At 42.1% G+C, this 16,617-nt stretch overlaps 1 protein-coding gene across 1 annotated transcript; it reads right to left on the bottom strand.

Moving 5' to 3' along the window:
- Window positions 1–4,829: 4,829 nt before the first annotated feature.
- Window positions 4,830–13,744, bottom strand: nexmifb (neurite extension and migration factor b). Its single transcript, XM_026330726.1, has 2 exons — window positions 13,663–13,744; window positions 4,830–9,034 (listed from the first exon to the last, which is right to left on the bottom strand). Exons 1-2 carry the CDS (start codon window positions 13,742–13,744, stop codon window positions 4,830–4,832), a joined length of 4,287 nt encoding a protein of 1,428 aa, XP_026186511.1.
- Window positions 13,745–16,617: the final 2,873 nt, after the last annotated feature.

Here is a 16,617-nt window from a genome sequence, read left to right as displayed (position 1 = left end):
CTGAAAGTATGAGGAAATTTTATATTTGCTAAGCTAGTTATGATGTTATTAACTTACTGTCATATCTGCTTGATGTTGAATTTTGCCTGCAACTTCTGTCAATAATTATTAGCCATTAGTTTAAAATACATTTAAGCAAAATCATGTATTATCACTGCAATTCAACCTAATATTGTTTTAACATTTAACCGAGGCAGTACAAAGTTACTGCAGCTCCAAAATATGCTATAATAATACCATAGAGAACAGATTATTTGTAATTAGGCATGGTGTTCAAATGAACTAAACAGAGTAATTAATATTAATTAACAGTACCCCATATAGTTCTGTTTCATGATGCAAAGTAAAAAGATTTCCATAAAACCCTAAAAGTCATTGCAGTGACACTTTTATACAAACTTACAATGCAGTAAAAATATAAAAATAGGTCCCGCACCTGAGCGTGTATCTAGACATACAGCAAATTCTGTTGAATAAACCAACAGCAAAGTCAGGCGGTAAGGCATTACCTAGGTCTAGTACGATGCCATTTAAGTGAATTTTACACTTCATGTTGGTCTGTTAAGGTTTGTATTTAAAGAGCAAATTTACCATCCAACCAAAAAATAAATAAATGCGTTTGAGTATTTATACTGTTCGTAGGTTCTTGTGGTTTGACTCAATAAGTATACACCTACATCAGAAAACACTGCGAAAATAGACATGCTGATTAAACTATAGTCTCCTCAGTAATGTTAAAAAACAAACACACAAACACGTGTCTTAATGAGAGACTCGCTTATGCAATATAAGCTCGCGCTGACAAAATAACTAGTATTTCATTTAATAACCACAGGTGTACCTGATCCATTGCATTAGACAATCCATCTTATAATTTGCTTGCTCCTGTATCTGCTATGGGTGACTAAAGAACAAAAAACAGTGCTAATACTACCTGACAATTTTGGAGGCATACATCACAGGATCTGTTTATGGTCTGAGACAGTATCTCCAGTTCCAATTAAGCATGCCAGAATGAGTTGCAGTGTGGACCACAGCAGCCCAGCTCAGAGTTATGGATGAGCAGTCACTCTAGCAATGCCTGACCCTGAGTGCTAATTAGATATGACATTAAAATAACATGAGCCAAGCTAGAGTTGTGCAGAAATTAAAATGCCTTTCATCTAAGAACCTTTCAATATAACAAACGGGGACAGACTAATTGGAATTATTAAGGTTGTATTTACACTTACACATTTTGCAGCAAGAACAAGCCTGAATTTAACAGATTATATTATTCCCTGTTAATATTATTGTAAAAGTACCAGTAGGGTACATTTTTACTTAAGTGATATGCTACTTGCACTTCACTCCTGACATCTCTTTGAGCTGTTTGTAATATTAAGTGTTTTCACAAAACACTTGCCATAACCATTTTGTAATTGCTTTTTGGATTGAATTAATTAGTTTATGAGAAGACAATAGTGTGGAGATTTTATGTTTACACTGTACTTATTGCCTACATATGCCGTAAAAAACAGAACCCAACTCTCTTCAGAAAGCAGCATTCAAAATCTTATTTTAATTTGTATATTTACTCCATAAACATTATTACAAAACTCAGCAAGTTACCAATATTACATTATCACCATACAGGCTTGATCACAAATATTTAAAACCTTTGCAACAGTTACAACAAAACAAAAAACTAAATAATACTCAAATAATTTACAAGAAAATCTATAAAACAGCAAATTGTTCACAAATTATATTTTTTAAGTTTTCATTTTTTTTTCTTTGCTTATTTGTGTTTTGCACAGTAACACAACACTCCCACAACAAGATCATGGTCTTATTACAAAACTCCCAACAAAATGTAAATATTTCTAGTTTTCTGTTGATACTTTCTTATTTTGGTTTTTAAAACCAGAAACTTGTCATTGTATATCCTTTCCACTGCCCATAGAGGCGCATAAAAGGTTACTCACACACACAAATACTTCACAGCACTTTCTAAGAAAAATATACACTTACAAAATATGTTACAAATTGGCACACAAAAAATATACAAGATTTTGTAGTGTCAAGAGTTCATTAAGATTCCTTCTGGTAACAACTCTAGACAGTATATATAAAGCTCGGTAATCTTTTAATGAAAAGAGCAAAAGTAATTTCAATCAATGTCAAAGAATCATGAAGTGAATACATCAAACATAACATCATAATATACATTCATAAAGAGGGTTAGGTACCTAATCTATTTTGCATTTCTTTTTTTTAACTCTGGGAAAAAAAAACAGAAGAAAAGAATTGTCAGCTTTCTTAGCACCATTAACATGAGGCAGCTCAACAGTGGCACATTTTTAAAAACAAAAAGAAGAAAACAAAAACTGAACTCAGAGAAGTACATTCAATTTGACAATAGGCAGAAATGAGAGAAGGCAGACTAAACGGGCTTGCAGCCCATGTGGAGCTTCCCATCAGCAGCTTGTCTTGGTCCTAACCCTGATACACTGGAGAAAAGAAACAAAGGATCATGGGGGAGAAGAGAAAAAAAAAGGAGATGGGAAAAGATTGATTATGATTCTCGCTGTATGCAAGCAATCAATTACTATCACCTGTTCATCAGAATTACCATATCCAGTGTGACAAGGCCTGTTTTTAAAATCAAGCTTCAATTGGTCCAAACCTCTCCATGCAGTCTCGTAATTACTGATGTGTTTAAAAATATTTAATGTTGAAAAAGAGGAAAAAATAAAAGACTGATGTTTAATATGCAGGATATTTGTCATATATACGCTTGTAACCAGTTGAAGGGGTTCTGTATATATTTTGACATCCATTTCATTTATGAAATGAAATGATTTTATAAACATGATTGTAAAGTCCGTTTAAGATGGATTTATTTCAGAGCTGTGAGGCAGTGAATGAGCCCAAAATAATTAATAGAAATGGTCTGGAAATACACTGGATCAGATAGTACAAATATGTTGTTATTCAATTGGTTCCCTTATTTGGCCTTGATTTTCTGCCAAAATATTGACCCAAAAACAACTGAATTGACATTTAAAGACAACACTTATATAAAAGAAAATACAAAGTACAAAAGAAAGAATTTAAATTTAAACATTATGTGAATCAAAGACCAAAATAATCAGACCGAACACACCAGCGGTTTAACTCAGAAGGTATGGCAAAAAAAAAAAAAAAAAATGAACATGAACATGAACATCAGAATGTCAATAAAAATGACTTTAAATTACCATTTCAGGTAAGATCCAAGTAAGATTCCCATGTGGAGCTTATGCAAAAACATGCTTTCTTTCATTTACAATAGTACTGATTCCATTTGTACTGAAAACTGCTTTCACATTTACATTGAATCTAACTGCAAAAATGTAATGTCCATTCACGACTGATGTGTGCATCTGAATCTCTATGAGTAATAATCTGCCATGAATTTCCACTACAAAACAGCTATTCAGTGAGGCACAGCCCCGACTGACAAATAATTTCCTTGCTTACCCTCAAACATCTGCACTACGCTCTCCTTGGTCCAGAGAAAGCTCGTTTGAACGTCTCTTTTTCATCTTCTTCCTCTACAGTAGCCTTCAGAGCAGATCTCCCCTTTGCCTCTTTTTTGTTGCTTCTCTGTGCCAGGCAATGTTGAGGTAAATTGAATTTGGCAAACAAAGTGGGGGAAACGAGGAGAATTCAGAGTCTTTCTGATTTGGTTTTGTGAGTGGTGGTGTACCACTGCCAGCTGTTGGTGCCTTTCATCAGAGAAGAGAGAAAAGTCCCAAATAAAGAATTCCTGTAGTGGCAAGTCTCTGTAAGGAGTCTCCAACCCGAGCAGCCAATATTCCAATGGATAGAAAAGAGGAACAGCCAATATTCACACATATATAAGAGGTCATTTACACAGCATTGTTACTTTTGGCACATTGATTTTAAGATTATTATAATTATCTTTTTTGCAAATATTGCATGTCCCTGTACAACAACATTGACAAAAATACTCTGAGGGTGGAGCGTTTATGAATCTGCAAGGCGTAAAAATGTAAATTTAGATAACCAGTTCCTCTAAACTCCAGAAGAAAAAAAAAACAAGCTTGATAAAAGAAAATGAGGAGTCATTCCAACTTTGAGGGGGAAAAAAAGACAATGTCTGATATGTCATCAATACAAAATGGTCCCATCTTGTGTTTTCAAGATGTCTTGGGCTTAAATACGGCTCATTAATTGTAGGTTTCCCTCTTGAAATGAGCCAGGCAGTGTATGAAGGACAGCAACAACAGGACATCCATATTCTGCATACAAAAACAGATGAGGAGGAGGGGTACGTAGATGTCACTCAATGCATTTGTGTATATAGCTACATCTTTAAGGAAATGGAATAAATACATAATTCAGGGGAGCTCATTCTGCTGAGAAAATACAAAAAAAAAAAAAGTTCCTCAAAAAGGCGATAGAACTGTTTTCAAGGCTTATTCTTTTTTTTTTTCAGACAAAAAAAAAAAACAAAACAAAAACGACAGTAAGAAGAACAAACAAAGCAGAAACAACAAAAGCAAGAAAAAATGCAGCCATGGTCATTTCAAATCTCAATCAAGCTTGACACAATCACTCAATAGGTAGTTTGCAAAGTACAAGAAGTTTTTTCATGCAGATATTAATTTCCTCTTCGGGGGGTTAAAAGGAAGTGGGAGTAGTCGGGGAAACGTAGTACTCATGCAGCTCTGGCATAGCGTCAGTGTAGGTATGCTTGGGGGGGAAGGGGAGGAGTGGGGGGCTGGACAGGTAGTTGGGGGAAGTGAGAAAAGGGTGCAACAGCAGCTGATAACAAAATATTACCTCAGTTTCTCAAAAGAGGTCATCAGTGCTATGTCCTTATTTGGGTCTCTCTCAGCTCGCTTTCCCTTCAGTGTCTCAATCCGAGGGAACTTTGCACTGGTCTTGTGGCGATACAGCTTTTTGTGTGCAGGCCCAGGGTTAATAAAGCTGGGTTTATCAAACATGTTACAGCCCAGAGCTAGTTGAGGGAATAAAGGATGAGAGGGATTGAATTTTGCTTGGTTTTTCCCTCCCTTCCCCCCAGCCTTTCTGCCTCTCCCAGCCCCTGTTAGCACAGCTCCTTTTTTCTTCAGGTCAGCCTCTGTGCCTGCCAAGATTTTGAGAGTCTTTAGGTTGAGGCTATTGGCCTCAGAGGGCATGCAGGCCTCTGACATGGGATTCCACAATGGCTCAATGGAGGCCATCATAAACCTCTGGACCTCAGCCATGCCAGAGACAATGTTGGACAGAATATTGGAGGGCTCCTCAAATTCTCTCTGGTCGTCTCCTACTAGACTGTTGCTCTCTGACCAGCCAGTGGCAGACCAGTCCCCAGTGCTGCTACTGTCAGTCAGGCCTGTGCCGCAACTGCCTGCCTGGTTCTTTGCTGCCTTACCCTCTAACATGGCCTTTATCTTTTTAGTCGAACGTGAGTTTTGTTTGGGGGTCTTGACCTTTTCTGACTTGGGAGCTCTAGGAGCCCGGACTTTCTTTGGACTCTGTCCTGCAGCTGTTTGTTTGCAACTACCTTTCCGCTTTGACTTTATGCTTTTTGCACCAGCCAACATTTCATTAGTCTGCTCATCAAATTCAGTAACTCCCAGCTCCTTTTTATCTAAACATAATACGTCCTGACTATTGAAGGTGTGCAATGGAAACTGACTATCTTCCACCATGTATGCATTTGCTGTGTGCTCTTGCTGCTGCATGACGTCACAGTTCCACTTTACCTCCCTATTGCACTCTATAGTCATATCATTCACATCCTGATATTCTCCAACATTCCCTGCCATCTTCATCTCACGCCCCACCACCTGGGGGGACAGGTTAGGGGTCTCAGGAGGGGAAAGCTCTGACAATGATGAGTGTCTAAACTTGTCAGGAGTGAAGTTGGAGATATCCAGCAGGTCTGAGGACTCCCTGAGAGGAGTAAGGGCATCCACACTCTGCTGAATCACCACTTTAGGACTGCAATGTGCTAAGAAACTGTCTCGGCCCTCCTCCTCACCCTCTCGCTCACAGGACTTGAGGCTGAGGGAGCTGTAATTGCTGGAGGAGGCTGACAGAGAACCCACTGAGTCATAGCTGATGAGCCTGCCATTGTCTGAGCACAGGGACCCTCTCTGGTATTGCACCTGGCCCTCCACACAGGTAGACTGACACACTTGCAGATCTGCCCCAGGCTGCAACCCAGCCTCAGTCAGGTAGCTCTTCTCATAAAGCAGCCTGTCGGCCTCAGGGCTCAGTTGGCTGTAGTTAGACACTGGCAGACTGTCATTCAGGGGAACCGCAGCTGGGAAGTTGTTGGGTAAGATGGGAGTCTCAGGGGTCTCAGGCCCGAAGCTCTGGCTGTGACTTGCACAGAGCTGTGGGTGCCACATCTGGGGGAAGCTGGGACCGTTCTGGGGAGACTGCTGCAGCTCCGACTCAGAGGGAGGAGACAGGACACAGCTCTGTGCAAGCTGTAGAGAAGAAAACTGTTTCTCCTCTAAGGACAGCCCCAGAGGATATTGATGCCTAGAGGGCTGCTGGGGGAAATAAGAGATAGCTGCTCCACCTGAGGAGTCTGTAGCATCTAACAGGGTCTGCAGGTAGCCCCCCGGGATGACAGGGACACCCGCTTCCACCTCCTCTGAGGAGGGAGCTTTGTCAGAAGAGCAGGTGGATGAAACAAAGGGGAATTTCTCCTCAGATGTGTGAGCAGTGGTGGTATTGTCAGCAAAATCAGGTTTGACTGTAGTTGAGCTAATGCCTGCCTCTTCTAACCCAGCAGTAGGGTCCTCAATCTGTGCCACAGCGACACAGGCATCTGTTTCATTTGTCACGCTCCTCCCCTCCTCTCCTTCTGCCTCTTTCATTTTCTTGCTCCTCAGCCTGGCTTCGCTTTTGAATTTCCTTATCCTGACTGTTTTATTTCCTCCCAGTCTCCTCCCCTCCCTCTCCTCCCTCTCCTGGGAGCGGCTCTTGGCTGTGACTATGTGCATGATGGAGTTTGTGTCTAATGTGACTGGGAGGCCTGGGGCTGCTATTATTCCCCCTACCATGGGGGTGGCCTCCTCTATAGTGACACCTCCCTGGCCCTGATCAGAGAGAGGGGAGCCCTGTGCGGTTACTGATTGCTCCACAGCATGAATTCTCTGAACATTAAGCCTGTTTGCAATCTTGTATTTCCTTTTGGAATGACTAGAATTAAAAGGGCGATGATGGCGTCCGTTTAGATGAAAACCGCGTTGTTGTTTATCTCTGGCAGCCAGCTTAAGCTGTTCCTGTCTCTCTCTTTGCCTCTCTTGCCAGAAATCCTTCAGAGGAGCCAGTGTCTCATATTTGCTTACTGTGTCGGCGTTTAAGCTCACAGTAGCATCCACAGGGTCTAACTTTCCCAGTTTCACTGACATAAGTCTTTCTCCTTTAAACCTGTTAATGATGATGTACTTGATGACCACAGGTGGCTCTTTACGACAGGATTTCCGACGTTTTTTGGGGCACCAGTCTACATCCTCCTCCTCTTTCTGACCAGCAGGAACTTTCTCTTTTTTCTCTGCATTCTTCTCACTCTCAAGTGAGTCAACATCATACAAGTAATCATCACTGTATCGAACCTTTCTCTTGGAACGCAAGCCATAGTTGAGAGGGTTGGAGGGGCTCAGGAATCTTTTTGAGTGGCCCTTTTTAAATTTGCCCTCCTGCAGGGTGTCTGAGGAGGAGCCAGTACAGGAGCTATCATCACTGAATTCACCTGACTCCTCTGTGGAATTGAAGTCCATTAGGTAGTTGACTTTGGGAGTGGACATTGGTGAGCCTTGGGAACCATCAAGGGGGCTCCTGCCACTACAATCCCCGGCTTTTCCTTCCTGTCCTGTCTCCATGATGAGCTCATCAGTTTTGGGCTGGAGCTCCTCTGCACTCCTCCTCAAGACTCCTGTGCCTTCGTCTTTCTTGGCACAGTTGGCCAGGACACTAGGGAAGAAATTGAATTGTGTCTCCTCCTGGAGCACATTTGTTTTTTCCCTCATGTTGTCCTGGAAAGACTCATAACGAATCTTCAGCGAACAGACATCACTGCTTAAAGTTGAATCATCATCTTCATCATCAAATAGATTGTCCACATCTTCCTCAGAGAAGAGGTTGACTGAAAGTTCATTTTTAGAACAAAGGTCTAGCAGTTCCATCTTACTCTCACTGATGAAGGACTCAAAGTAGCCCCAATCCTGGCCAGCGTTAGCCAGCAGAACCTCCTCCCCACTTACTTTGTCCAGTAACAGTCCCTCATACAAGTTTTTAGCTGTTGCATCATCCTCTGGGTCATCACAGTCCTCTGTTGTTTTGTTTCCATCCACTCTCTTGCCCTCACCTGGGGCTTTCGGCAGAGGAAAGCTAAGTAGCTGGTCAGAGAGGAGCTGTTCTCCATAGTGACTCACTGCCTCCCCCGCATGGCTCAGGCACTGGATGCTGATGTTGTTGATGTCAGAAAAGTCCTCTCGACTCACATCCCCTATCCTTACATTTAGCCCAGTCTCTGCATCAGGGTTGGCGTTAGGGTCATGAGGCGGGTTCTGGATGGAATTAGGGTCAGTAGCATCACGGGTCTCAATGTAGCAGCCGAGGCAGGTGCGAGTGGGCTGAAGAAGACACTCTTCTGTCAGGACAGACACAGTGCCGGGCTCCATCATTGTAGCAGACAGAGGGAGGGCAACAGGCAGTGGGAGGGAAGTCTTCTGGGTGTCGCCTGTTGGACCCCACGAGTTTACAGCAGGGGTGTGAAGCGATGTGGGAGTGGGAGTGTGGTTAAGGTGGGGAACTACAGTTGGAGCATCATCAGAGGGTGGGCAGGGGACCTCAGTCAAGCCCAGAGAGGGGTCAGTGGCAAGGGGCACGGGGACTATGGTCCTCTGGTGTGTTGGGCAGGCCTGCTGTGAAGTCTCTGCGACAGGAGATAAGGATGGAGGGAGAGCAGCATCAACGAGCCCACACAGACTCAGATCGCCACTCTGCTCACATAGCCCTGCAAGGGGGAAAGAAAAGATTTCAGCTTTCTCAACTCTTTGAACTGTAAATCTGAAGTTAAATTACATGTTTTTGTCCTATAGTTACACTGACATTTCTTCTTGGCTGCTGAAACGCAATTAGTGTCAATTAACCCCCTAGAGCTCAAAATGTCATTTTGTGATACGAGCTTTAAACATTAATAATTCAGTTTGGTACTAGATTCAGCAAGACATATCAGCAATGTCAAGTTAGGTAATGACAACTTTCTAACCATTACTGGCTGATGTTCAAATACAAAAGTCTAGACTAACTAAGAAGTAACACATCCCTACAAAATTCATACTAAATTCTCAGAGCACATAAAACGCAAGGAAGGTGATTCAAGAATCAAATCGCCTGCGGTCAAATGGAGCTAATAGAAATATTTAGTTCTCAGAAACAAAAAGTGTCCTGAAAGTGGCTGTTAGTCATCGACGTACTGACTTTTACAATTATGCAATGAAAAAACAGTTACTATATGGTTTGAATATTGTGTAAGTAAAGCTTTCATTCATATGCATTAAGATTGCGATGTCATTCCAAAATGTTACTAATTGGCTTACTACAAATAATGTTATTTCAGAAAACACCTACTTTATGGAAATAGTAGACAACAACTATACTATGGTATTATATGCCTTTGTTTACCAACCCAAGTGTAATATATGAGATCAAGTTAATGCAGTCATCTGCATTACCTCCCTCCCTTTTTTTTTTTTTTTTACCATTTCATCTCTATAGACACGGATCCAACTCAGCTTTTAAGTAACAAGACGCCACAAGATTACATAGATTGGCAGCAACAATAGCAGTAATGACTAAATTGAAAGTAGGTTTTGGTGATTTTCTACAGGTCAATTGTGACAATGTCTTAATCAGTCGAAGACATCCATCTGATGAGTAACAATCAAAATCTACCGAAGCAGGCTTGTAGCAGCAGGCAGATAGCTTTGTTTGCTCTGCATAATTAGATGACAGCAGCGGAGGCAGGTACATACACATGGGACACGACAGGCCCATATGTTGGAGACTGTATAACCAATATCATCTACACCTGCTTCCCTCTACAATCCTAAGCTGCAGTCTCACACATATTCTTTAAAAACATGCCAAAAAAAAAAAAATGAAATTGAAAAACAAGCCACAGGAATTAATGTGTTCGCAGAGGTTAACTAACAGTGTCCCCCCATTTTAGAATAGATGTGCCTAATCATTATTGAGGTAGTGATAAATGCTTAAGGGAATGGCTGCTTAGGAAACAGTATTCAACATGCATGTATTGGTGGTGAGTAAATCTTTGAATATGGATATGATTGGAGAGTGATTTAATGAGGTAATGAAATTTCTGAGCGTTGTTCTCTCTGGGTCTGTGGCTTGCAGACACATTGGTGCTACCAGAACGCCTACTTAAAGCATACAACTGTGCTACTTTTGTCCTTAATGAAGAAAATCTCAGGAGAAATATGCATCTTCTCTCTTTCTCTCGCAGTCAGAAAACCTTTGTAACAGCAGCTTGTCAGAGGCTGCAGAAGCATCACAGCAAGGCGTTAGCCATCAGTTCAATCTGTGAGCCAGAATGACCTCAGAGCAAAAGCATGTTACTGCCACATTTACTATTACATCTTCAGCACACTGCATTGTAGGGCTTTTTTTTTTTCTGTGAGGAGAGCAGCATGGGAAGACCATAATGAAAATTTTGTCCAGGCATGGATACAGTTCATTTGCATTTATTTGGAATTACATGTAAACAGTGCCAGAACTTGAAATCTACTGTCATTTTCCAGCACTCATAGACAAGACAAATATAAAGAAATTATTACTTATCTCTTTCATTAGCCTTACAAAGAAGAAAAGCCACAAAAAGAGCGAAATGACAAAAAATGGGAGAAATTAACTTTCTTTATCCCCCTGTGCTCCCGTGAAACCTAAGCTGCCACCTAATATTGCCAAAAGATTGTTCAAAATTGCTGTGAAACATTAAACTCATATTGAGAAATGTGTTTCCTCAGGGTTTATAATGGATTAACAATCTATCCTATCCAATGTGTGTGTGCATGTGATTTTCTGGTGTGTATGTGTGTGAGTGAGTGAGAGAGAGAGAGAGAGAGAGAGAGAGCATGGATCCATGAGTGTGTGTGTGTGTGTGTGTGTGTGTATGAGAGAGAGAGTGATAGAGCGTGAGTATTGGCTTGGGGGTATAGTGTTATCGAGAGGCCATCTGTCTCCAGCTGGACCATTAGCTCTTCAGCTGTTCAGAATGTGCCACAGATCAGTCAGTCAGACAGGTACACAAACACACACATACTGGGTCTTTCTGCAATGACTGTAGCTGACAAATCGAGTTTGACATTAGAGGTCAAAGGGGGATCGGCAGCCTCATATTGACTGATATAGTACAGTGTAATGTTACTACTGCATCTGAGCTGGCAAATGTAAACAAGATAAACATCCAAAATGTTCACTGCTGCCAGAATTCAATATCTAGCTTACCGAAAGAGTAGATCATTTACAACTTAAAAAAAAAAAAAACAAGTTTCATACATTGTGAGATTTGAGATTCAGGGAGAAGTGCTTCTTGAATGGAAATGGAGGTTGGATGTGACACACAGCTCATGCAAGCTGGCATGGACATTCACCACTGAACATATGGAAGGACCCCGGCTGCTGGCAGGTGGTGGTGATCTTCTGATCCCCAGCCCTGCCAAGCGCAGGCATGCTAGACAGCCCGACCACCGCCAAACTAGACCAGACCAGTTAGCACTCAGAGCTCACCTATCTTGTTAGCCACACCAGTCAGAGCTTCATCACCCTGAGGTAAACCCGAACTACCCTGTGCCAGGCGGCTCTGCAGGGAGACAGTCCCATGCAGAGGGACATTGTCATGGACATGAGGGAAGAGAGAAGTTGGCGTCTGTGGCCTCATCTATTACTGTGTCACATGCCACACGGGCACATACAGTACACACGTTCCACCTTACTTTTTCTGTCACTCGTTTAGATACACTTTATAAATAGGACAAAAACTGAAAAATTAAGAAAATGTCTATATGAAATCCTTGATATTAGCATGAATAAAGTCATACAGCCATTTGATATAGCCAAAGGAATAAAATAGCTCAAATATTACAATACAAAGTACAATGCAAATGAAAACAGCTGACATGGCCTTTTCCTCCTTTTAATGGCTTTTTGAAATCATTCCTCATTTCCATTCCCTTTCCCATCCTATCTACCTACCTTTTCCGCTTGCTATCTCCCTCCCTTCCAACGGCCATGCTCCTTATCCCTGTTACATGGAGCCTTTTACATTCATAAAATGCCAAGCTAGCCGTTCTGCAGTTACCGCCACCTGGGGCGTTCACTCATCCAGCTGGTGTGGCAGCCACAGAAGCCACTTGCTACCTATTGCTCTATCTTCACTATGACATTTTGTGAATGGTGGGGGGAAATCAATCCAGCCAGTACGGGATGTTCATAATAAGTGGTGAGTAACTGCAGCATGATTCATGGCCATCCTCCTCAGAGAGCTGCCCTATTCCTGCTCAATGGAGCTGCTCTCACCCTTTCTTCTACCGCTCTTTTTCCTACTCTTACTCACCATCATCATCATCTCTCTCTCTCTCTCTCTTGCTCTCTTTTTTTTTTTTTACTCTCAGTGCCTCTCAAGGAACAGACTAGTGCTGGTGATAATCTGTTTGATTCTCACAGTGGGAACTGGTCAGCCCCCCCTGAGCCTGACCAGAGCCGAACAACAAGATAAACCTCATCTAAGGATCCGTGGTTCTTGGTAAAGGTAAACTATGGGGGGCAGCAGGTAGTGACTGAATAAATCAGAGGAAATGAAGCTTATACTCCAGTAAAGGGAATTGATTGTACTGCAAATGTATCTTGAGTAATTTAAATGAGCAAGTTCTTACACCATGGAAATGTCATTATGATGCTGAGATTATGATGCAGTCATCTATGTTGCTGAGAAGTCACTGAGATAGCAGGTGCAACCTAAAATAAAAATGTAATAAATAAAGAAATAAATCCAAATAAACAGCAGACACACATACTCTCTTTGGCGTGTGCTAATACATCTGAATGAATTATCTTTTGCATTTGCACCTTTTTATGTGAAAAGGTAGATGTCACATTTCTGCGTCGTGGAAGCATCAGTGGAGGGGATTACAATAGCTTAGAAACCTTCATTTAATGTTTCTTTTCCACTTTTCATTTAAAGACGGGATGTGTTTCACATTCCCCATATCTTGTCAAAGAGCTTAAAACTGAAGTTGAAAAAGCTAATTCAGGAAAGTTAGTTCCACGATGTGTGGTAATACCAATTGTCTTTTCAAAGTTTTAAACTGTTGTGAGAAAAGCTCAAATCATTAAGCTTTCATTTATTCTAACGAATCCTTGATTATTCTTGGGAAAATTTAATTTTCTTCTTTCAGGTCAACAACGAAGTATCTCAATGTTCAGAGTTAGATGTTTTCAAAGAATTAAGTCAAAATTAACATCTTAATGTGCATTTCTCATTTAAAAAAACAGTCACTGTATATTTAATGGATATGTTTTATGTTTATGAGTTGTTGGGGAAAAAAAGTGAAAAGTTTTCACCTGTGTTCTCCACTACATTTGCATTCTCTGGTTCTGAAGTCTTCACCATCAATGTGAGACTGCTGTCTGTTAACACATCCATCAATACGGCTCAACGCTGCACCTCCTACGCATCATTTTGACTGTCCCACCTGTTGAAAGAGAGAGCCAGAGAGGAACGGAGAGGAAGGGGGAATAGGAAGAGACAAAGGTATGAAGGGAACTGTTAAAGGCTGACTACCATGTGTCTAATGCAGAATAACATCCACGGCGCTACATTAGATTTCATGACAACAAAGACTGACACAACACACACAGGCAAACACAAAGTTGCAGGAATTGAAGGTAAAGCTCCAAACATGATAGAGACATCAAAGAGGCCCTTGGGGCACCAAACAATCACTCATTTCTTCTCTGTAGCACTGATTCGTGTCTAAGATTAATTTAAACTTTGCCAACCAGGAAAGTACACAAAGAATCACAGCTGAGATCACTATGGCAACTGTATGCCATGCTATCCTATTTTAAGCTTCATTTAACATTTATAGCAAAGTTGTTAACCTATGCGAACCTTACATAGGCAGCTCTGAGCATATTTGTTTATTGTAATTAGCTGACTTGCTCCCTTCTGTGTGGCTTGGCAGCAAGAAAGCCAACCTGGCTCAAAGAGGAGAGATTAAAGAGATGTGACTGTGGCGGTGACAGTAAACCGTGAACGCTGACAGTACTTTTTACTTTAGCAAGTGATGGTGAAGGTGGGGGTGGGGATGATTGAGTGCTTGTGTAGCAGGATGCAGTGCACTGGGTACAATGTAATACAAAACAATACGCTAAGGGAGAGAGAGAAAGAGAGAGAGAGAGAGAGAGAAGACAGGTTGAAGTTTGGCAGCCTCTTGAAATCGGGTAGGGTGGAACAGAGAAGAAAAAGCATATTAATCTAGTGTGATTCCTGATAGAATAATGATGATACAAAAGACTATGGGCCAGTAAATGATGAACGTGCGATGTTGTGGCCTCCTGCTTGCTCATATTGTTTTCTTTTTTTTTTTTTTTTTCAGTTGCTGCAGTCCTTCTCTGGAGGAGTGGTGCTGCAGGATGACAAATGAGCCAGGGGAGGGGATCTAATAACATGATCTCCTTGTGGTGTGAAAAGGGTGGCTGGGAGATTAAGACAGACGGCAGACAATAAGACAAAGGTAGTGTGCGGCTGACTACAAACAACTGCCATCTCTTTCATCCTATTGCTTCTAAATGTCATTAGCTGTTCACTGACCTGAGCGAGAGAGCTACCTGAAGGGAACCCCTGCTTCAGCTTACACTTGCAGACGCACCGGCTCAGTGGGTAATTACCTCATGAGCCATCACATCTGCTCATGTGTGCAGCAGGTACAGGGACCCTGTAGGTAGAGCCAGACAGATCTCGTCCTTCTCTTCATAGGGAAGGGCTATTACTCCTAAAGCTGAAGTTAGAGTGCACCTTACATTTATAGAGCTAAAAGATGGTTTGAGGTCATGTTGTACCAATTCAGTCCACTGAGAAATTGAAATTGTACATCTGGCAATAAACACATCTTCTTTGACAAAGCATGAATTGGAACTGGATACCCTCCTTGAACTGGCTGACCCAGATGAGCTAAGCTCCAGCTTATCAATGCAACAATACCGAGAACTCAGAAAAAGTGAATTTGCAGCAGTACCCTATTAAAAACAGGCTGTGGCTGTAACCACAGAGCAGCCTGTCTCCAGAGTGGCAGTGACACAACAAACTGTTGGGACGCTGGTCAGGCTACAAAGGTCCTGCCAGAGCTCAGCGCCTAGAGCTGCTTGTTGATGTGCAGCGAGGTCCCTGCAAGTGTGTGTGTGTTTATGCCCAGTTTCGTGTGTGTTAGACAAAGCCCCAAGGTTGAGGATCCACAGCATCAGCATCCACTGGCAGAAGCCGCACATATAATCACATGAAGAGAGAGACAGAGAGAGAAGCAGAGAGAGAGAGAGAGAGAGAGAACGAAAGCCGGGCATTTCACAACGCTCGCTGCACTCCTCCTGCCAGCCAGCTCCAATGCCTCAAATGTGTTTATTTTCCACATTATTCATGATTCTCCTGTAGGCTCCCCCTCTCTCCCACCCTGTACCATCTCCACCACTCTGTCAAGACCTGATGAGAGGCCATTTCAATAATGAAGATGGACTAACTGCAATAGAGAGTGCACATAAATTGAAGCTACAGCCAACAAGCATGTCCAATTTGCCAAGCGGTTAAGCCTGATGTCTGGGTGCAGCTTTAAGAGAGGGCCGCAACTGCCGTCAACAGGTTTGTGCTGACCTGATTCATCCATCCACATCATTAATACTTCACGGAGGGCACCAGCATTTAACTCTGCTGCAGGAAACTGCTCTTTAAACACCACACATTAGGGCACGTAATCACGGTACACTCGTTTCTGGAGGCTTCAGCAGGTGTAGGAAAATAGCTGGTACTTCTGACCCCTACGCTGTTCTTGTGTGCGTGATGGGGTTCTTTCCACGATGCAAAACAGAAATAGAGACAAAGAGCAGAGAGTGGGTAAAGCCAAACAGAATGATTAGGATTTGATTTATCCTTTTAAACCCTCCTCCACCTCCTCCACACACCATGTGTTAATGTGCGAGCTGGATAACAAGATAAGAACATGTTTACTTGCTCTATATGGAACTTATCAGCACCACAATCTAATTCCTACAAGCCTTTCCCCGGGTCCCCGTTTCACTGCATTTCTCCTCGATTCGACTGCATTTCTCTCCAATGAAGCGGCAACAAGAGGGCTGGCTAGAGTTGGATCGTGTATAATTGCTGAAAATACGAAGCAAAGTCCCACAGCAGCAGTATATGAAGGTACAAAGGGCTCACTGTGTCAACAGAGAGAGACAGAATGAGTCAGGGGCCAAGGAATAGATCCCCAACAGAGGAGCTCTCAAAGAGGGCAAAGCGCCACAGGG

Source organism: Mastacembelus armatus, chromosome 10 (genome assembly GCF_900324485.2).
Source record: "Mastacembelus armatus chromosome 10, fMasArm1.2, whole genome shotgun sequence".
Classification (NCBI taxonomy): Eukaryota; Metazoa; Chordata; class Actinopteri; order Synbranchiformes; family Mastacembelidae; genus Mastacembelus; species Mastacembelus armatus.
Note: the sequence above shows the minus strand (reverse complement) of the source record. Positions and strands in the feature narration are given on the sequence as shown.

Bases quoted from the DNA above. Each gene is read 5' to 3' on its own strand.
- nexmifb (XM_026330726.1), bottom strand. From the start codon at position 13,744: ATGGATGTGTTAACAGACAGCAGTCTCACATTGATGGTGAAGACTTCA. The intron at 9,035-13,662 runs GTGAAAACTTTT...TCCCCCTTGCAG, and splicing joins AAATGTAGTGGAGAACACAG to GGCTATGTGAGCAGAGTGGC.